At 39.9% G+C, this 23,460-nt stretch overlaps 1 protein-coding gene across 9 annotated transcripts in view; it reads left to right on the top strand.

Moving 5' to 3' along the window:
* Positions 1–23,460, top strand: part of LOC149222320 (uncharacterized) — a 190,808-nt gene that overhangs the window by 2,772 nt on the left and 164,576 nt on the right. For all 9 annotated transcript variants that reach the window (XM_089385371.1, XM_089385370.1, XM_089385364.1 and 6 more), the window contains 2 exons: positions 14–61; positions 177–246. In XM_089385371.1, coding sequence (XP_089241497.1) covers positions 14–61; positions 177–246 — 118 coding nt within the window. The remainder of the gene's footprint in view (positions 1–13; positions 62–176; positions 247–23,460) is intronic.

Here is a 23,460-nt window from a genome sequence, read left to right as displayed (position 1 = left end):
ATATGTCCTCCAGGTGCAGAAATGGTACTCAAAACTACACAGAAAATATAAAGAGTTAAAGGTAATTATGCAGTACAATGTCTTGCGCATATTGTTATGCCTAAACGACTTATGCTAGTAAAGCTCTCTAACCTCATTTATGTATTGTCTAATCTTGTCCTTGATATTTTATACAGGCAAGGAAACTCGATGATGTGGAAGCTTATATTGAAGAGCAAAACAAAAAATTCACTGCATATGTTAACGGTACCTTTTTTTCATATTCATATCTTCTTGTGTCTTAGTTTTTTTTTGAAGTTTAAACTGAAATGAGTAAAAATTGTATAAAATCTGCGCCTGGTCGCAGCAAATACATGGGTACATTGCATCTTCTTTCATAGGGTCCTCCAAGGAGGCACTGTCTGAGGTACCAAAAAGACAATGATGGAAACAAACAACAATAGCAAATCAACATGCATAGATCTTACAAAATTGTTCTAGCAGAAGCACACATTTACAAAAGGATGCCATTAATAAAGGAGAAAGAAAGCCTTATCTGGAGGCTTGTTTAGATCTAATTGTAGAATTCCTTTGGGAGGGCTTGACGCAGTGCCCGCGATATTCTGGTTCGCTGGTGCTTGAGGCATTCGCTGTAGGTCCTCTATTTGCTACCAAATTTCATCAAGCTCGTTGTCTTGATGGGATATCTTGACCTTCAGGGACTGAATTTCCTCTGTGAGAAAGATTAGAGAATTTGTTTGTTGATGAAGTTTCCATTTGATATCCATGTTCTCCCTTTGAAGTCCCTGGAGTTGGTGACTGAATTCGTTACAGGCCCTAGTGCTTCCGACAGAATTAGGGTTTCCTTTCCTAGTTAGCATTGTTGGTGATGTGGAAGGGGTGGACTAGGGGACATAGTAGACTAGACTCGGGGAATATAAATAGGATAAGATAGTGCTGTCAAAGGTGTGCAAGAGATGCCAGTGGGCATTGAGCTGACTGAAATTATACACATTAGAGGGGCTATGCTAAGGGAGGCTAGCTTGAGTTCAGTGTTTGAATTTTGGGTAGTTCAGAAGGTATTTTCGAGAGAAGGATACCCACCAAAAGTAGTTTGTTGGGCAATTTACCCAAAGTTGGGGTTTTGGACCCAAAGTAGTGGGTTTAGGACCTAAAGAAACTAATTATTATTTATTCTAATGGATTGAGAGGCTAGACCCTAAGACCTAGAGGTTTCCTAAATGACCCAAGAGAAAACTAGAAGTAAAGGAGACCAATGGAGAGGTCTCACACATTGCAATCTTACTCTTGTGGAAGATGTAGTGCATGAGGAGAGCCAAGATCCTCAAGGAGAATCTGTAGCTAGGAGAAGGATGATGTGTGGTTTGTTTTCTGGTTTTGGGAGAAGGATTCTACCCCAGAAGAAGTAGGTCGAGTTACCTATTGTTGGATGTGGAGGATATGGTTCGTTGTCTAGAAGAAGGGAGGCTGCCAAGTCATAATATTGGTTTGCCCACATGGTTTTGAGGGCTGAGGTTTTGCCTGTGACATAGGAGGTGGCCGCAAGGCCTCAGGTTTGCTACACTCATTGTTTTGCGCTAGTAAATGTGGGGCCGAAGCTCTAGAGGAGGTAGGAGGCCTCATACCTGGTATAGGTAGAGAAATAGGGTTGTTATCCCTCATCGTTATGCACATAAAGGAGGCCACATGTAGAGTTGAAGGAGGCTGTGAGGTCTTAGGCTGATGAAAAGGTTGAACTGAGGGTTAAAGGAGGTCAGCCATGTCCTTAAGCAAGTCACCCAAGCAAGATAAAGAAGGTCATAGGCAATGAGGGTTTCTGAGGTAGGCCATAGGCCTAAAAGGAGGGCCGAGAGGCTCAGAGGCTGAGAAGCTTAGGTTGGTGGCCAGGTGTGTGGATGTGTCTTAGGTCTGAGTAGAGGCCAGTAAGGCACAAAAGAAGAGTTGCTGTTCAAAGAAAGAAGGTGGATTACTGAGATGGTTCATTGAAGTCTATTCATCAAAGGATAGTTGACCAACAGGCTTGATGGTTTAGATATACAGAGAATTGAAGGGCTAATTCTTTGTGAGTAGCTAAAGTATTTTGGGGCTGATATATATAAAAGGTTTAAAGGATTTGACCAACGTGAGTGGTTCATTGGATATAGATTAGAAAGGAACCTAATCACTGTGTGATGGAGGCAAAGGACTGCCAGAGGAACAATGGACAAGTGGACCTAAAGGATTGAAGACTTAAGGATTTCCATTAACAAGTAAGTCAAGCATTGTCTCTATATTTTGTGGGCAAATTGTAGATTTGAAGAAGCAAATCTCAAGCCCTAGTTTTCTATTCTATGTATACTAGCTGTATTAGTGATCTAAAGGTCCATGATCCCTTGTACGAGAGCCCCATGATTCTTTTATTGATGGACCAATAAAAAAATCGAGCTTTGGGCTCAAAAGATCTGTGTACTTCTTTGATTTCACCGTTGTAGATTTTTGTTATGCAAAGTGCTTGTAAGTTGAGGGTTCCTAGTGTGTTTGTGTGCTTGGTTAGCCTTAGATTAGATCTAGGGCCTAAGGAAAATTCAACATGGTATCAAAGGTACTTTGAAGAGCACATGAATTAGAGTGTGCACAGGAAGCAAAGTGAGCTAGTGGAGGTTGTGTAGGTTCAGAGGGAGATTGTGAAGGATTGTCAGTTGCCATATGGAAGTCTGAATCTTTAGGTTCTAATGAGATAGAGGAGTTTTCAGCCCATGCAAGGACAGTCACAGACCATGTGAGAACACTCATGGTGGTGCAAGGAAAAGTCATGTTGCATGCGAGGACAATCATGCACCGTGCAAGTAAAATCTTGATCAAGTACAAAAGAAGACGTGGCACATGCGAGGACAAGTATGGCTACGCAAAGGAAAGTCATGAATCATGTGAGGACGAACATGGACATGCACGGAAAGTCATGGAGCTGGAAGTGTGAAGGAAATACCTTCCTCACTAAGAGGGAGTGTTAGAATTTTGGGTAGCTCGAAAGGTATTTTCGAGATAAGGATACCCACCAAAAGTAGTTTGTTGGGAAATTTACCGAAAGTTGGGGTTTTGGACCCAAAGCAGTGGGTTTAGGACCTAAAGAAACTAATTATTTATTCTAATTGGTTGAGAGGCTAAAACCCTAAGATCTGGAGGTTTCCTAAATGATCCAAGAGAAAGCTATAAATAAAGGAGATCAATTGAGAGGTCTCACACATTGCAATCTCACTCTTGTGGAAGATGTATAGCCCATGAGGAGAGTCGATATCCTCAAGGAGAATCCAAAACTAGGAGAAGGATGATCTATGGTTTATTTTTTGGTTTTGGGAGAAGGATTTACCCTAGAAGATGTAGGCTGAGGTACCTACTACTGGACGTGGCCGATATAGTTCACTGTATAGAAGAAGGGAGGCTGCGAAGTCATAATTCCGGTTTGCCCACATGGTTTTGAGGGCTCAAAAAAAGATAGATCAACGACTTAAAAAGTATCATCTTTGAGGGGGAAACCTCCTTTACATTACGTAAATGAACAATTCTTGGATGATACAAATGACAAGGCCTCCTTTGTATATATAGGAGTCTAAGGGGTCACAATCTAATCAGAGCCTACATAATAATAATAATGTAAGGGCACAACAATAACAATCATGGACTTCTATGGGGCACAACAATAGCAATACGGGGGCTACATGGGCACAACAATAACAATAAGGGGGCTACACTAACAATAACAATAAGGGGGCTACAGTAGTATTATAGGGACCTAACATGCCCCTCTCCTTCAAAAAAGTGTTGTCCTCAACACTTGTGTAGTTTTGGATGCTTTTGTATAAAATTCTCATCTTGCCATGTGGAATCTTCAACGGGTAAGTTCTTTTGCTTAATGAGATACTCTGAAATTGATCAATTACGTAGTTGTCGGGTTCTTGTTTTCGTGACTGCTTTAGGCTCAAATATGATTTTTCCTTTTTCGTCAAGTTCTGGCAACAATATTTGAACTGGAAGCTTATCACTGATAACCTTCTTTAAGCATGAAACATGGAAAATTGGGTGTACTCGGGAAGATGCAGGCAACTCCAATTTGTATGCCATAGTACCAATCTTTTGCAACACCTTGTAAGGACCGTAGTACTTGGGTGATAATTTATTATCCTTCTTAGCTTTCTTGAGAAGCATTTTTTGTATATTTGTAGCCGTAAAAATACCTAGTCACCTACATCAAAACTTCTTTCATTGCGATGCTGATCTGCCTGTTGTTTCATTCGATTCTGTGCCATAGTGAGGTTATCCTTTAACAGTTGGAGAATGTTATGAAACCAGCTCAAGAAAAAGATAGAAAAGATAGATCAACGCCTTAGAATTCAGCCTCTTCGAGGGGCCTACTAGTGTAGGGGCCTAACAGAGAACTTGTTGTTGATGCTCGATGTGATCTTCCACTGGTTGTGTTGACCCTGCGCTTACACCTACCTACAACTCAGTGAGAAAAGCCTTCAACGCCACAGGGTGTGGTTGGTGGCAGGGAACTTAGAGAAGGGGCTGTCACACTAATCCCGACTCTCTCCGTTTGAGCTATCTCCTAGGTCAGCTAAGGGGGGTGGTCCCTAATGAAAAGTTAAGTTAGAAAAGATGTGAGTTTCTAGGAGAATTGTTAGAGTTAAATAGATTATTTATTTAATATTTATAAGCAAACCTGATATGAGCAATGACCATAAACACATAAGATAAGCATGAAATACATAAACAACCAGTGCCTTCAAAGTATTGCTCTTTAAGAAATGAAATTGTTTTTTTTTTGTTTTTAAATTTGTTTCCCCTTAGAATGAAGTGAAATGCTTTCAAATGAAAGCCCAAATAACCTTCGACTTGGGTTTCCAAATGGAGAAGGGTTACTTAGCTTATGCTTTAGCTTTCTTTCTTCAAACTTGAATTGCCTCCAAGAACACCTGTGGGAAAGCAAGCAAAAGAGTTAGCATGCAAAAGAAATAGGGCCTCAAATGCTAGATAAAACCAATATGCACGCAAATAAAAGAAGAAAATATATGATATTTTTTCAAGATAGAAAAGAAGCAAAGGGCTCATGAAACCTCCTCTTAAATAAATCTCTTGATGTCTTATGAGATTGTTGGCTTGAACAACTTGTGGGATCTTTGATATCCTTGGAGGTGAATATTCCAACTGAAGAAGTCCTCACACTCCAATAGAGTTGGCAATCTATCCTTTGAACACAAAAATGCCTGCAAACCAATTTTTAGTGCAAAAGAGACTTGGCATATAGAGACCAAGTTGAGCTTGTCATTCTACCGAAAATAACAAGCTACAACAAGAGCTCAAAATATATCAAGCCCAAAGGAGATTTGAGATAGCTGCAAATCTCTCCTCCCTAGACAATAATGCCCTCAGGCAAATGCACAAAAAAACAACTAGATAGCAATGTAAAATCAAATGAATAATAACATCAAATGACACAGGGATACCTCATCAACCAAAGAATGCACCACAAGAGAAGCTAGTAACCCCAAAGACTTTTTTATTTATTTATATGAAAGATGAATACAAAATCCAGCAGTCTCCGCATGCCCAACAACTTGTTCTATCCATCAAATGAGAGCTCAAGACTCATATAAATAAGAAAATGGGAGATGATCCTATGTTGCAGGAAACGTGGGGTAGGAGGGCGTTTCTGTATGGAAACGAGTACGAAACGCTGAAACGCGTTTGGTACGGCCCTGAAACGCGTTTCAGGCCGTACTGCCACGTTTCACAAAACTGAAACGTGGCCAGTACGGCCTGAAACGCATTTCAGGGCCGTACGACCCACGTTTCAGCGTTTACTTGTGTTTTTTTAATTTTTTATTATTATTTGTTTTGTAATCTATTCTTACGTTAGCCTAGTGACTTCTAGTTGCTTACAGATGCCTGTCTAAAGTTATAAAAGTGAACTTTTGCCCTAGTGTTGATATGCAGTTCATGGTAATGTTAAATGCTTAAAGTAAAAGTGATATTCTCCTTTATTTTTCATTTTCATCCTTTTACTTAAATTTTTAACATTACCATGAAATGACTCAGGATGTTTGAGAGTGGTTTCGCCCTCATTGGATTTCATATGGAGAAAGTAGAATTTTAGATCTCACTCAAAATCCAGCAGACTTATCTGTTTTTCAGGATTTCAGGATTGGGGGGATTGCAATGTTTCCATTGGATTTTATCATGTAATAGGGTATGGAACTTGTATTTAATCGAGAGAACAAAGCCCTCTATGCAGGGGAGACTCCCAATAATCAAGAGAATGTAGGGTACTAGGGTATGAAACTTGTATTTAATCAGGAGCACTAAGGTCATTTGACTATGTAGGAGGAGACTCCCAATCAATCATGAGACAAAAAATTAGAAATTTCTCGTGGCTGATTTTGGATATTTCTATTTTCATTATGTGATTATTCATGAGTAAATGTGATGTAAATTTAGATACTTATAGTCTATGCATTGACAATTGACAATTTTATCATAATGTAATAAATTAGAACGTACCATATATGCTTTATGATTGCACATATTTCTCAAATGTCCATATATATATATATATATATATATATATATATATATTTCCCCGTTTCCAAAATTTGGGGAGGTCGCATTTCGTATCGCTTCCCGTTTCGGAAACTCCTACCCGTTTCCCCGTTTCGTGCAACCTTGAGATGATCCCAAGGAAAATTCCAATGACAAGTGGATTGGCAATCCCAATGTAGAAAATCAAATCACAAGTGGCAAGATGACTGGCTGTAGGTGGAAAACTTGACTCCTTAACTGTTCATTGAATATCCTCAAATCTGCTGTGTGTTTGGCTGCCTTTAAACTACTGTTGACACCTCAAACAGTCAAGCCAACCAATTGCTGTGTAAGCTGTTATGAAGATCTGCGTGTAGCTGTTATGGTGATTGTGTATTGACTGCTGTTAACTGTGCGTATAGGTTGGCTTCATTTGCTGCGGGTTCCCTTATGCTGGCTGCTTGGTACATGTGTACAGTTCGGTGGAGATATGTCCTTGATTTCATGCATTTAAATGATCTTTCCAAATCTGCGTTGAGATGCCTTGCTGTAGCGTTGATCTTTGACCGCCAATGTGCACCTAATTTGCCCATACGTGGACCTGTCTCCTTGATTGCCAGTGTAAATATCCTCTTAAAAATCTGTTGTGTAATATCATGAACCTAAAACTGCCTATAATTGCTGCGTACAAGCTGAACTGAACTGCTATTGGCTGATTTACGTGGAGCTGGAGTGGCTGCGTTGACACTTTGACTGGCGTGAATATTCCTTTGTTGTAGCTGTACGCGGAGATATCTTTTATCATGTGCCTTTTATCAAACTAATGCGTAGGCTATAGTTATGTAGGGTCCCTCCAACTTCTTTTAACTTTTTCACCTTAGACTTTAATTAACATTTGATTTAAATTAAATCAAAGTCACTTCATACATTTGCTTGTACGTACTTCTCATGAGCTCATTGTGGGCCCCTTTGACTTTGACTTGAAACTTTTGACTTGAGCTTGTTGTACCTTATGAGGTGGGTCCCACATGCTTGCCACATCACCCTTGACTCTCCACATAATTTCCATGTCAAAATTTGACTTATTTTGACTTTGGAAAAATTTATAAATTTTTTCAATTATTCATTTTTTGAATTTTTTCCTCATTTTTGCTATTGTCACTTGAAAAATCGGCTTTTGAGGGACTCTAAGTCATTTTTTGACCCTCAAAGTGGGTCCTAAGATAATGTTGGGCCTTTGAGGATGATTTTCGAGTAGTCATACACCCCAAATGTTTCCTAAGGCCACTTATTTACACCATTACATAGAAAATAATTAAAAAATTTCGTTTTGCGGGAAATTTTTAATTATTAAAAAATCCTACTTAGACTTAGCCAAATTCCACAAAACTTTTTGTGTGATCTAGTATGGTAATATACATCGACTCTAGACACTAAGATGTGTTAGGGGCTCAACCTTCAAACCGTCACCCCGGCTTTGGGGTAAAAAGTGAGTGAAAAAACCCATAAAATTATCCGCCTCTGAAAAAGAAGGGATAATTAACCGGGTTAAAAAAACACTCTAAGGTGTACTCGTTTGTTGATTGAGTCCCAACATCTTAGGCCTGTTACAGAGTCAAAAACTCATTATTACTAGTATCACTTATTACAATTCCCGCAGGGTGTGGAATCTGGGTATAAGAAAGATGATGAGAAGATAGAAGTAGAGTTAAAAAACTCTGTTGACTGACGATATCTTATGGTACAAGTGTCCTCTGGATCATCCTTGGGCATGGAGTCTTCATATAATCATCAGGTGCCACTCTAGTGGTCAACAGGTTGAACCTTAGATTTTTCTCTTAAAGATGATATGATGGATGGTGGATGATATTCATAAAGTGCCATAAATGGGGTCATTTTTGCTGCAGTATGGAAAGAAGTGTTATACCACCATTCAGCTAGAGGTAACAACCTGACCCATTGTGTTTGTTTATCAGATACAAAACAACGAAGATATCTTTCCAAACATTTGTTCACTATCTCAATTTGCCCATCAGATTGAGGATGATAAGAACTATGAGCTAATTGAGTACCGAGACAAGAAAACAATTCTGTCCAAAAAAAATTCCAGTGAAAATGGGATTTCTGTCACTTACTATAATCTTTGGGTTTCCATGAAGCTTTTGACTTGTTTCCATAAATGCAGTAGCCACTGTACCGGCTTTAAAAGGATGAGATAATGCACAAAAGTGTGCATACTTGGTAAGTCTATCAACTACCACCATGATGAAACTCTTTCCTTCAGACTTGGGTAAACCTGCGATAAAATCCATTGAGACCTCCTTCCAACGTTGACTTGCAATGTCTAAAGGTTGTAACAAACCTGGGGTCTTAATGCAACCATCTCACAAAAAGATAGATCAATGACTTAAAAAGTATCCTCTTCGAGGGGGAAACCTCTTTTACATTACATAAATGCACAATTCTTAGATGATACAAATGACAAGGTGTCCTTTGTATATATAGGAGTCTAAGGGGTCACAATTTAATCATAGCCTACATAACAATAATAATGTAAGGGCACAACAATAACAATAATGGGCTTCTATGGGGCACAACAATAACAATACGGGGGCTGCATGGGCACAACAATAACAATATGGGGGCTACACTAGTATTATAGGGACCTAATTGTTAGCCTCAGATTAGATCTAGGGCCTAAGGAAAATTGAACATGGTACCAGAGGTACTCTGAAGAGCACGTGAATTAGATTGTGCATAGGAAGTAGAGTGAACCAGTGGAGGTTGTGTAGGCTTAGAGGGAGATTGCGAAGGATTGTCAGTTGCCTTATGGAAGTTTGAATCTCTAGGTTCTAATGAGATGGAGGAGTTTTTAGCCCATGCAAGGACAATCACGGACCATGTGAGAACACTCATGGTGGTGCAAGGAAAAGTCATGTTGCATGCGAGGACAATCATGCACCATGCAAGTCAAATCTTGATAAAGTACAAAAGAAGACGTGGCACATGTGAAGATGGGTATGGCGACGCAAAGGAAAGTCATGAATCATGCAAAGACGATCATGGACATGCAAGAAAAGTCATGAAGCTGGAAGCGTGAAGGATATACCTTCCTCACTAAGAGGGAGTGTTAGAATTTTGGGTAGCTCAGAAGGTATTTTTGAGATAAGGATACCCACCAAAAGTATTTTGTTGGGAAATTTATCATAAGTTGGGGTTTTGGACCCAAAGCAGTGGGTTTAGGACCTAAAGAAACTAATTATTTATTCTAATTGGTTGAGAGGCTAAAACCCTAAGATTTGGAGGTTTCCTAAATGACCCAAGAGAAAATTATAAATTGAGGAGACCAATCGAGAGGTCTTACACATTGCAATTTCAATCTCGTGGAAGATATAGCCCATGAGGAGAGTCAAAATCCTCAAGGAGAATCCACAACTAGGAGAAGGATGATCTATGGTCTGTTTTTTGGTTTTGGGAGAAGGATTCTACCCTAGAAGAAGTAGGTCGAGTTACCTACTACTGAACGCGGACGATATGGTTTGTTGTATAGAAGAAGGGAGGCTGCCAAGTCATAATTCTGGTTTGCCCACATGGTTTTGAGGGTTGAGGTTCCTTTTGTTCCCTAGGAGGAGGCCGCAAGGCCTCAAGTCTACTACAACCACTGTTATGCACTAGTAAATGGGGGGCCGAAGCCCCAAAAGGAGGCAAGAGGTCTCGAACCTGGTATAGGCAGAGAAATAGGGTTGTTAGCCCTCCGTGTTATGCATAGAAAGGAGGCTGCACGCAGAGTAGAAGTAGGCTGTGAGGCCTCAGGCTAATGAAAAAGACAAACCGAGGGGTAAAGGAGGTCATCCATGTCCTTAAGAAGGTCCCCAAGCAAGATAAAGAAGGCCGCATACAGTGAGGGTTTCTGAGGTGGGTTGTAGGCCTAAAAGAAGGAGGGCCAAGAGGCTCAGAACCCTAGGAGCAAGGGCCAAGGAGCTTAGGTTTGTGGCTAGGGGTGTGGATGTGTCTCAAGTTTGAGTAGAGCCCAGTAAGGCACAAAAGAAGGGTTGCTATTCAAAGAAAGAAAGTGGATTGTTGAGATGGTTCACTGAAGTTTGTTCATCAAAGGATAGTTGAACAACAAGCTTGAAGGCTTAGATATACAAAGAATTGAAGGGCTAATTCTCTGTGATGTTGTATTTTGGGGCTGATATATACAAAAGATCTAAAGGTCTTGACCACTGTGAGCAACGGATTGGACATAAATTACGAAGGAACCTAATCATTATGTGATGGAGGCAAAGGACTTCTAGAGGAACATTGGACAAGAGGACCTAAAGGACTACCTTCAACAAGTAAGTCAAGCAAATCTCAAGCCCTAGTTTTGTATACTATGTATACTAGTTGTACTAGTGACATGAGGGTCATGATCCTTGGTACAGGAGCCCATGATTTTTTTTATCTATGGACTGATAAAAAATCAAGCTTTGGGCTCAAAATCTGTGTACTTTATTAATTTCATTGTTGTAGATTTCTGCTGTGCAAAGTGTTTGTAAGTTGAGGGTTCCTAGTGTGTTTGTGTGCTTGGTTATCCTTAGATCAGATCTAGGGCCTAAGGAAAATTCAACATTCAGAGCATTACGAGAATTCGTAGGGCTAGGGATTGGCCAAATTGAGCAAGCCATGGGCAGGGGGAGATTCCAGAAAGAGAAAACTAACCACTAAAGGTGACGAATTGCCAGGGTAATATAAGAATTTGCCCTAATGAATAGAGAATACTAGATAGTCACAAAACTTTGGAAAATAACACCAACTTGAGAATTTCGCTCATGGTCTTCAACGTCCAGAGAACTGAGGCTGCCATGGACCAAGCAGCTACCACTGCGCTGCACAGACAGATGGATCTCGTGAGCCTTTGAGTGGAGGTAGCACCAATCCACCTCGTCACAGGGATGGGAGAGCCAAACACATAACCCACTGACACACATAGAACAAGCTTTCACAAAGAGCCAAATACATAGCCCATTGTCTCCATGAGTAGTAACCGAAACAATACATTCAGAATGGAATGACACAGAAGGCGCTTGGGGGCGATTTGGAAGCTGCTTCCACTGTAATTGCACCTTGGCACTTCTATGAGGGAACCAAACACAATCCATAGCTTTATTACGAGAGCCCTTGGCCTCACACAGAGAATCCATTGCATCATCATTAATATTCATGATGCCCACCTTCATAAAACTCATCACAGAGCAAAGTGCTTAGTCAGGTCGAGGTAGGCGATTCTGTTTGAACGTCGAGGATGGAGCATGTAGATTTAATGGGGTGGCCTCCCATGCATGGTCCGCTTGTTTAGCAGGAGCCATGACATTCGAATACAAATGTCTTTTCATACGTTTATCCAACCTTAAATTTTCCTTTATATTGCCACCCTGTATGAGTTGTGGTGAGGTTGGTGTAATACTACTGTACATCATTCTTATATCTAAGGTATAGTTCTCCATCCCTTGGATCCATTTATTTATGTTTGGCTCACATTGAGAAGGCAGGCCAGATTTCCTTGACTGTCTGCTTCTCTATTTTGCCCTCTTAAAATATGATAAAAAGACTTAAAGAGAAAGTGTTCCAGAGCACGTTCAATTCTTTGGAGGAGGAGCTTAAGGTGGTTCTCTTTAGGAGATGAGCCATTGTTCAAATGTTGTATAGTGATTAGAAAGTCTCTCAAGATTACCATCTTGGGGATTTCCATATTTTGAGCTAATATTATGCCTAATAATAGACCATACATTTCTGCTTGGTTGTTGGTCTTCTCGCCCAACCCGCAGGAGTACTTAATGGTTAAGTTTCCATCGTGACTAATTATAACCCCTCCCCCTCTTACCACTCCTCTTTGTGTTAGTTTTATTGTGGATGTTTGTGTTAGTTTCTGTAGCATCAACGACGTTCTAGTCTCGAAACTTTGTGGAGAGGCTAAAACACAGGGGTTCTCCAAAACCCATAAATCGTTTATGTAAATTCCACCTGGAAGTGTGTCAATTAGATTATTAGCTTATTTTTTAATATTTCCTAAGTCTAAACATAGGAAATGTGGTTAATTAATCAGAATTAATTGACATAAGGTGTGAATCATCTAGAAACTCACACAAATCGATCTAGAAATGATCTCAGCCATCAATAATGTTTTAATCTTCGCCGTTGGAGTCCCAACTAGAGATTATAAGAGGAGATTGATGGGTAGATGGAGAACACACTAGTGTAGACACTCAGTGATCTAGGCAGATTAATGTTCTAGCAGCAAAGTGATTTAGCAGGGGGATTCGAGCTAGAGATCGAGTAGTAGGTGGTAGAGGAGTGAGGTAGTATTCTGGTGGAGGTTTCCAATGTCAGAAGAGTTAGATTGAGGGAGTGCAAGTTTGCCTAGAGAGACTGTGCAGGCAACAACAACAGAGCAATTTGATCTAGTTGGAGGAGCAGTTGATTCAGTAGTTGGTGGCCGGGGTTTTGATCAGGAGGACTAGTGAATCAGTTCTAGAGACAGAGAGAAGCAAAGCTGTAGATTTCAGGAGTTTCTAGAGGTAGTAGTAGTAGGGCTTGCTCAAGCACTACACACAGGCTGACGTAGAAGGAGGTCATTTCAAGATCTTTGGTAGCATTGCTTATTGCCATGTGCTAGATAAGAAGCACATCAAATTGGATCAGACTATAGAGAAGAGGTTCCTTGTTAGGTATAACGAAACCTCCAAGGCATACAAGATCTACATCCCTAACAATAGGAAGATTGTAGTGAGACGAGACGTAAAGTTCATGGAAGATCGAGCTTTCAAGAGATTTCATGAGATGCATGCAAGTGATCAAAATCAACCAATTGAAGCTCCATTGGTCCAACAATAGGGACAACCACAAGGGCAGCCAGTGGGAACGCCAGTGTGACAGTCACAGGGCAGCCAGTGGGAACGCTAGTGCGACAGTCACAGGGATCCAGTACAGTGACCAGTACTAGCATTTCCTCAGGGACAGGGGATCTAGGGAGATCTCAACAGACGGGGAAACAGAGACAGGATGAGGAGGAGCTTGTCAAACCTCCCACCACTAGTGGTCGAACCAACAGAGAAGTTTGTCAGACATTGAGAGATGCAGAGGAGATCGTTGGATCTCCTAGAACGAACAAAAGAGAGCACAAACAACTTGACAGGTAGCAAGCATTGGTGGCTTAGGTCGCAGAACCTTCCATCTTTCAGGAAGCTGCATAGCATCAGGTGTGGGTGGATGCCATGTTAGAAGAATACAACTTTATCATGACGAATGGTGTTTGGGAAGTGGTGCTGAGGCGTGAGGACATGTTAGTTGTAGGTTCTCGATGGATCTACAAGATCAAGTATGCTGCAAATGGTAGCGTGGAGAAGTACAAGGCTATGTTCGTGGCAAAGGGGTATGCACAAAAAGAGGGGATAGATTATGAGGAGACCCTCACCCCAATTGCCAGATACACTTCTATTCGGTCAGTTATATCCCTAACAACTCAAATGGGGTGGCAGATTCACTAGATGGACGTTAAGACAACATTCTTGAACGAGTTGATAGAGGAAGAAGTGTACATAGAACAACCAAAGGGCTTTGGGACTCAAGAGAGGCGCACTCGTGTGTGCAGACTGAAGAAAGCTCTATACGTGCTCAAGCAAGTTTCTAGGGCATGGTACGATTAGATTGACAGCTACTTGCAGCAGATGGGATTCGTCAAGAGTGATGTAGATCCCAACCTTTACTATTTGATGGTAGAGAGTGAGCCACTCATCCTGGTATTGTATGTGGATGATCTCTTCCTGACAGGGTCATTAGGGCTCAAAGAGGACTTCAAAAGGAACCTTGCAACAAAGTTTGATATGAAGGATTTGGGGTCGATGCATTATTTCCTAGGATTGGAAGTGTGGCAGAAGGATGGGCAGATCTTCCTTGGGCAAGGAAGATATGCTACAGATATTCTGAAGAGATTCATAATGCAAGATTGTAGACCCATGTTTATGCCCATGATCACCAACTAGAAGAAGATAGATGCATTAGATGACAAGGATGTTGACCCCACCTTGTATAGACAAGTCATTGTTTCTCTCATGTATCTGGTCAACACTAGGCTAGACATCTGCTTCGCGGTCAATACCCTTAGTCAGTTCATGGTGCAACCAAAGAGGTTACATTGGACAACAACGAGGCACATTTTGAGGTATGTGCGCGACACAGTCGAGTATGGGTTGAGATATACCCGAGGGGATGACATCAGAGTATGTGGGTTCACAGATGCACATTGGGCAAGCAGTTCAATGGACAGGAAAAATACCTCTAGGTACTACTTCAACGTTGGATTAGTAATGGTTTCTTGGTGTTGCAAGAAGCATAAATCAGTAGCACTGAGCTCTGTAGAAGCAAAGTATATGGTAGCAAGCATAGCTATGTGCGAAGCTATATGGCTTTGGACCCTGCTGGTAAGCTTGTTTAGGCAAAGGATGGAGGCGACTTGTGTCTACTGCAATAATCAAAGCTATATCAAGCTATTTGAGAGTCTAGTGTTTCATGATAGGTCAAAAACCATAGATTTTTGATGTCATTTCGTCAGAGATTGTGTACAGCGTGGAGCGGTCTAGCTATAGTATGTTCCAACAGAAGAGCAGGTTGCAGATATAATCACGAAAGATCTAGGGAGAGCTAAGTTCGTCTACTTCGGAGAACATATGGGTATGGTGGAGAACCCATTTCGGTAGTAGAGACATAATTTTAGATGCCTCTCAGTTGCGTTGATAGTTGAGAGGGAGTTGTAGTGCAAATGCAGGGTTAGCAACAACACTGATGCAACATCAGAGTTGTGCAATGGTTGGTGGGCAGTGGCTAGACATCAACAACGTGACAAAGGGTGGTATAGAGACAGAGTGTTATGGCAAAGTGTGCAACACCAGAGATAACACCTTCCTTACTAAGAGGGAGTGTTAGTTTCTGTAGCATCAGAGGTGTTCTAGTATTGAAACTTTTTGGAGAGGCCAAAACACAGGAGTTCTCCAAAACCCATAAATCGTTTATGGAATTCCACCTAGAAGTGTCTCAATTAGATTATTAGCCTATTTTTTTAATATTTCCTAAGTCTAAACTTAGGAAATCTAGTTAATTAATCAGAATTAATTGAGATAAGGTGTGAGTCATCTGGAAACTCACACGGATCGATCCATAAATGATCTTAGCCATTGATAATGTTTTAATCTTGGCCGTTGGAGTCCCAACTGGAGATTATAAGGAGGTTGATGGGTAGATGGAGAACACACCAGTGTAGACACTCAGTGATCTAGGCATATCGATTTTCTAGTAGCGGAGTGATTCGGCAAGAGGATTCGAGCTAGAGATCGAGTAGCAGGTGGCAAAGGAGTGAGGTAGTATTTTGGTGGAGGTTTCCAGTGTCGAAAGAGCTAGATTGAGGGAGCGTGAGTTTTCCTGAAGAGATTGCGCAAGGACTGCGTAGGTAGCAACAACAAAGTAGTTCTATCTAGCTAGAGGAGCAGTTGATTCAGTAGCTGGTGGCCGGGATTTTGATAAGGAGGACTAGTGAATCAGTTCCAGAGCCAAAGAGAAGCAGAGTTGTAGATTTCAAGAGTTTCCGGAGGCAGCAGCAGCAGGGCTTGCCCAAGCACTGCGCAGAGGTTGACACAGAAGGAAGTGCGAAGTGTTGAAGGGCCAATTTCGGGAGCTAAAATCAGCCGTGGGGTGAGGAAAAATCCTCACAAGAATTTTTCCAGTGATTCTCTCAGATTGGATTGTCGGTTTGGCATCCAAATTATTGTACTCAGATTTGTTGCTGAAGAATAATAATAAAACCCTCATTTGCTGCACCGGTTTTTCTACATTGGGTTTTTCTAGGGACAATTGTCCAAAAATAACAGTGTCAAAATTTTGTGTGCGCTAGAATTTCTCAGTTTCCGGCATTTTATTTCCCGCAACATTTTTATGTGAAAATTGCAATTGTGATTTTATTCATTGTTTGCTGTAGCAAATAAACTGCATAATTGAATTTGCAGTTAGAAGAATAATTTCCAGTTGCTGCAAGAGTTGAAATTTTCAGAGTTTGAATGCATTATGAAAATGACATATTTCCTTTAAAGACCAGTGCTACTGAAACTCCTAGTTGACAATATGTTATTAGTTGACATGACCTTAGCATATGAAATTCTTGCTTTACATTATTCTTTTGAGTGGAGATAATATCGAGTAATTGTGTTTTCTATTTGTGATCTTGTTATATTTCATCCATATACAGGTTTACTAGGCAAAATATTTCATATCACAACTATCTCATGAGTTTATATAATGCCCAGTGTCTTCTAATGGAAAGACAATATAATATTTCTATGCATGGCTTTTTGTTTGTACATATGCTATTTGTAGCGTCTAAGAATATTATTTCTTAACACACTGAGTAACTCTTTCATATTGTTGAAACTGGCTTGTAAATATGAGACGTTGAAGAAGAATGTTATGTTATCTCCCGTTAAACATTGTTTTTCCTTATGACATACTGCATAAATGACATCACAGGAAAAAATGTTAAAGGTAAGAATGTTTCTAAGCTTCTTGTTGTGTATGCATCTTAGATTAATGCGTATTTTGTCTCATCCTTTCTTTGTCACTCTTGTGGTTTCTTAAGATTATCTACTTGTTTTGATGATGTTCTAAAAAAAATACACGGGATAACAAGAATATTGAAAAATGTAGAAAGCAAAATTCCCTCCCTTGTCTCATTTATCCACTTTGCTATTTTTTTCCAAGGCAAAAAGTCAAGTAGTTTTTATTTAGATAAACAAAATTACAAATATAGATGCTGGTAAGCATTCCAGTCTGCCTTCATAGGCCTGTAGCTCAAGTCTCTGGGATTTTCCTCTGGATGTACATATTCTAAAAATCAAAACCCTCTTCACAAGAAAGGGCCATCCTAAGCACTTGTCTCCAATTGCAGACCATCTAAGCAGACTTCTGCAAAGTTTTCAGGACATATTTTCTGCAATATGCATGGAATAATTTCAGCCATTATCCCTGCCAGAAATCACAGGTCCTGATCTTTAGACAGATTTAAAGATTAAAACCAGGTATCATGAAGATATTCAGAGGAGTGTGCTGGCGTGCATTCAATGATTTTCCATATTCCTTTTTCCAGTTAAACTCTTTCCTTGGATAGCCTATCTTCTTCTTTGTTCAAGGTTGCAGACTTGAAATTCTGCAGGTTGTGTTCTCCTTTCATCCACTGCGTAACAAGCAAAGAATCTCCATAGATTTGAATGTGAGATACTCCATTTTCAAATCTCCAAAAGTTCGCATGAGCACCAGTTTTAGTGCCATAAGTTCACAAGAGCTGTATGTTTCACTGCCAATTCCAGCCTTAAAAGTGATGCCATGGGAAAGCGAAAGATGTAACATTCCCCTGGACCCTCCTATAAAGGGAGATCTTTGAGAGGCACCACCAAAGAAAACCCATGGCATTTCTTTGTTCATTACTTCTTCAGGGGTGTGTTTTTCTGGGCTTACTTAAACTGAGGAAAGGCTGAAAGAATATACAAACTTTGTATGGTGCATTTCAATGCCAGGGCATCTTAATCCCCAAAGAGTTTGGAGTTTGTCAGTTATACTCCCTGATTTATGGTTAGAAAAAGAGCTCTATACCTCTTCGTTTCCTTGTTCATATTCTAGATTTGGAGAGCTTCTTCAATGGATATCCTTTCCAGACATTGTTTAAACCGGTCAATCTATCTGTCTCCTACCAAACTTCCAAAGTAAAAGCACAAGACATAGTAAGATGAGAGCTGGTTTTAGAGTTAGCATTGGAAAGACAACACCAATCAGGACCCTAATAACTTATCCTCTAGAGGACATCTTAGGTTAGGGATTTATCATTTAGGAAGAGCCACATGAATATTTTAGATTATTTTGGGCATTTGAATTTCCACCGTTTCTTTGGGGATTCATTGCCCTGAACAGGCAGTGCTTTGTACCTTATTCTTGGCTCATAGTTGCCAGTAGGGTTCAAAACATTATTAGCTTGTCTTCCTTATTCTTTAGACTTATGAACTAAGTTTGTAGATTTTGACTATAATTTTCCCATATTGCAACATCCAGTTCTCTAAGTCCTATCTCATCCCAAGATAGCCAATTGCTGTTGCTTGCCCCTAGATTCTGCCCCCTCTTGCAATTTGCCTCCATGTGTGGTAGCCCATGCTTTTTACATCCAGGATTATATTGACTTGGAGCTTATATTATTCTTTGCTTCCATTCCAAGGATCTAAACCAACCTGTACTTTATCTCTTTTCTTAAATTCTCCATACCAACTAGTTGCCAATCAAAGGGAATGTTGAAACAATGGCTTTCTAAATAATTGAAGTGTTTTGAATAATTCTTCTTGGCTTTTTGATCTAATTATCAATATTCTATAGAGTACGAAGCAATATATTTGTCCCTAACTCTTGTGCCCAAAGTCTATTGTCTTTTACTAGTCTCCATACATTCTTTGTTGCTAGAGCCTTTTGAGAAAATAAAAATGTTCTTAAAGCCTCATCCACCTTGTGATTTTTGAGTTGCAAGTTTTTTCTAGAAAGCTATCACCATCCCCTTTTTCTATACCTCTCTAAAGCAAATGAATTTGAACCGTAGTTGTTTGATTTTTTACTAGGATTTTTTTTGGGTCCAAGCAAAGGGCATCTAGTAGAGTAGAATGTCTTTGAGGAGAATGTCTTTGGAGAGCTATATATAGCACCTAGTGCTTATTTTCTTCTCCACCTTGGCCATTAGCTACTACTAGTCACCTTTGAGATATCTATTTGCTTTTAAATGGAAGCCTAGATATTTCATTCCATCAACTAATTCCACAACTTGGTATGAAAAGGCTTGGGAGGATTGATTTTTCATTCTCTACCAATCCTTAGGGTTTTGCAGTGTTTATTTTCATACCATTTGCCTGACGGAATTATCCTAGATTCCTCACAAAATAATAGATTGTCTTCTACAAAGAGTAGGTGAGTGATATTGCAAGAATGCCCACACTTATACCTTTTAAGGTTCTAGTACTTGAGGCCACCTTTACTGATCTATTAAGGCCCTCTGCAACAATAAGAAAGAACAATAGATTGGGGGGAGGGGCGGGGAGTGAGAGTACAGTTGTGTCTGTGTGAAAATTTGCAAGCCTAGGTGAGTAAAGTCTTTATGATCTCAGTTAGACTAATAAATGCTTAATTTTAAGTAATGCAGAAATAAAGTTCAGACCATAGCATTAATTACACAGTAGCTGGCAATTAAATAACAGAAGCATAAATTTATTTCACACATACACAAGTAATTACTCTTTTATAATCAACTTTTTATTCAAAAAAAAAAACTTACAAGGAAACCTCCACAAGCTGCCTACCAAAAACCCAACACTGCATGGTTACCGAAAATATCCCAGAACTGAGTGAAACAATCTGCTGAGGAAGTATGATTTATCTGTAATATGTATGACTGTACAAGTTTTACAACCTAACTGTACAAACCCCTATACAGTTTGTCAGTACGATTGTACAAATCTATATGGTTATGTTTGTATGATTGTACAAAACAATTTCATACATTGTATGGAATTGTACTGATCCTTGTATGGGATTGTCGCTCAACTTGTTCAACTGTGTAAGTGTTCAAATGTGTGTGAAAACCTCTCTCCTGACTTGTCTCTATACTTTTAGTGGAGATCAAAACCGTAATCTATTTTTGAGTTTACTCCTAGTCTAAGTCATGCTTAATAACTAAATATATAAGGCTTTCACTTTTTTTTTTTTTTAAAACTAAAGTGAATTTAATGTGGAGAAAATTGAACTAGGGAATAAATCCGGAAGGGTCCAAAGATTGAAAAAGTCGTAAAAGTCGGGAGAAAATTGAAAAAATCGGCAAAAACTCGGTAAAATTAAAAGGTACAAATCAGACTTTCCACAACTTATACGCGGCCCGAAATAGAGTCACGATTTTTTTGGATCAAATCATGATTTTATCTGTTAAACTCACATGGAATGCAAACAGCTAATGTAAATGATAAGCATTAGATTATGTTTACTATTCACAAGATGTTCATTTATAATACATTGTACATCACTGTTGGATTCATCTTCCAATGTTTTTTGGACTTTGGTGGCTGTTCACATTCTACACCAACCTGTAAAGGATTAGGTGTCCAAAATTACCCCCCTTAATCCGAAGGGGTATGTATGAGTCCAAGAAGAGAGCTGTAAACAGTAATACAAACTATGCAAAAATGCATGACAACACTAGGTTGAATGTGCTCTCTGAAATGTTGGTATAAGGGGGGTGGTTTAAGGATGACCACCAACACTAGAACACTTAGTGCAGTTCCCGGAACTCTTCCAAGTCTGGCAAGAAGTTGAGGTCTTCTGCTAGAGGAAGTGCTCCTCATACTTTGAAGAGGGAAACCTTCAACCTTGAAAGGGAGGTCTCACCCCGCATAAAAAGGGAGAACCTCAACTTGAAAAGGGAGGTCTCAACCTGTGATGGTTTAAGGATGACCACCAATCGAAGGCATGCTCAGGGGCATCTTTGTCTTTGGCTACAACTCTGAATTTGGTATGGCAGGTTGTGGCTCAGGCTCGCTTGTTGTGGCTTTGAAGCTTGTAGATGACCATCACTTCCCCCCTTATCAGATACAGGGTGAGAAGATGGCGAAAACTCAACTGCAAGACTGTTTAATACTCTAGAACAAGTTCTGACATATGACTGAAACATTTTCTTGGCTGTTGAAGCCCATTGCTAAGAAGCGATCCATTCAAGATGAATTTTTGTTTTTGTAGGACGCTTGTTTTTGAAGCATCTGTTTGAAGAATGAGTGGTTCTATGATAGTGCTCACATGGATGAAGATCAAAACAGTGATCTTTCATATGGCCAACTCGGTCACAGTGTTGGCATTTAACAACTTTTGACTGCCAATGTGGAGGAGCAGAAGAATCTGAACAGCTGAAGGTGCACTGCCATGAAGAAATCCAACACTCTGAAACTGGATGGGCTTTGAGTAATCTGGAATGTGAAAGGAAACCTCCTTATCATATCCAAGACTCGTTTTGTGTTTGTTATGGACAAGCTCTTCCCAAGTTCTGATGATTGGCAGTATTTAGAGATGAAAAGTCTCTTATGTAGGATTCTTTTTATATAGTGTAGGAACTTTAGTCCTATTATTAGTCTTAATTATTAGGAAATGCAGTCTGAATTTCTGCTTTTGCATGCAAATTTGCTCTTGCACTAGGGATAGAATGTGAATCAACGTCAACTTTACAGACTTGATGACTTGATGGTTGTTGATAGGATCCTGTTTCAAAGCCAAATAGGGGATTGTTTTGAACAAAAGCAAGTTTAGAAGGATGTGTTTTCTGTGGTAACTCATCTTGCTGAAGCCGTGATTCAAGCTGCAAAAATTCTATATTTTCTTGTGCATTGTGCAGGCAGGTCTGAATATCTGTGAGAGTGTCTTTGCTGACTTTAACTATGCTTTCAGCAGTAGACATGATTAGAGTTCTTAATAACTCTAACAAAGGGTCAATTTGAGCCATTTTGGTAACCTCACGTTTCAATAATCAACTGGGCATCAATTTCCATTTCCAAATCTGGCTACAACACTTTGATCTACTTATGGGTTTGTTTTCAATGCCCTTCTCAATGCTGAAATGACAAACTGCTCAGACTTCTGTTCTGATGCTGCTCTATCTCACCCCCTTCCCTTCTGCTTGACGTGGATTACCTTCTCCGGGATTTTTCTCTGTGTGGGAATCACGATTTGAGTATTTGATGGCTTCTTATGGTTTCATGTCTATTTGTTTTCTTCCTCCACAACTTGTAGATGCGGTGGCGTAATTATTTTGTTTGTTGGACTTTTTATCTTGAAAACTGCCAAAGCATAACGACACAGAAGAATTCACACTGCAGACCTCTGAAACTTTCAAATCACATATTCTCACAGCTCAAGAAAAGCACACGAGAACTAAGATAAAAGAATGAGCCCAACAAAAATAAGGCGCGAAGGATGTTCGACTCATGATCTCCTCACATGGCATCAGAAATATCTTGGACATCAAGGGTACCACTAGTAGCTTTCGATGAGTCACTTCTTCATCTCATTGTCAAGATGGTGAAACTCAGTGCTGTTGGACGTGATCACTCATTTGCCTTTCCAACAACAACTCTGGGGCTTTTTTCCAATCTGTGAACAACGTTGGCAACAAAACTCATTGCTTTCAGAAGATCCCAACACTTTTTCTTGTTGGCGGCGACATATTCATATCTTTCCAAATATATGAGACCACCAGAAGTCCTATTGTAGCAGCTAGAAGTCCTTTGACCTTCCCTATCTCCTTTATGAACGTTTTAAAAGGTCTAGATGTAATATCTTTCAATTGGGACACAATTGTTGATCTCGATGACATGAACTCCTTTAATTTCGTCAACCTAGAATGTTGGGCCAACGGAAATTGCTTTGAATGGATACATTTTGATTTCGAAGCCTTTCCTCGTGTCTGAGTTGCAAAAGCTTAGATATGTGTTTCGTAAGCTGATCGAGATCGGGTTGGACAATATTTATATTCCATATGCTATTAATAAGACCGGGTATAGTTACATGACTGGCAGGAGTAGAAGCAAAGGATTCATGGCGCTGCGAAGCTGCTGTAAGAGTCACAATCACTAGTATATCATTCGCAAAACCAAGGTAGCCTGCTGGATCACACTAAACAAAAACCTCTGCATGAAGATACCAGAGCACATGGTCTCTTGAATACTCATGAGCATTTATGCAACCACATCAATGCAACAACCCTGGTCTGAACAAATATATGATATAAGTTAGAATCTGCTTCGCTTTTGATGAAGTCCATAC

The sequence above is a fragment of the Pinus tabuliformis genome, chromosome Q (genome assembly GCF_031772625.1).
Source record: "Pinus tabuliformis cultivar Carrire ecotype Pingquan chromosome Q, CPIR1, whole genome shotgun sequence".
NCBI classification, from domain to species: Eukaryota; Viridiplantae; Streptophyta; class Pinopsida; order Pinales; family Pinaceae; genus Pinus; species Pinus tabuliformis.
The sequence above is the reverse complement of the archived record's forward strand: the minus strand, read 5'-3'. Positions and strand labels throughout refer to the sequence as shown.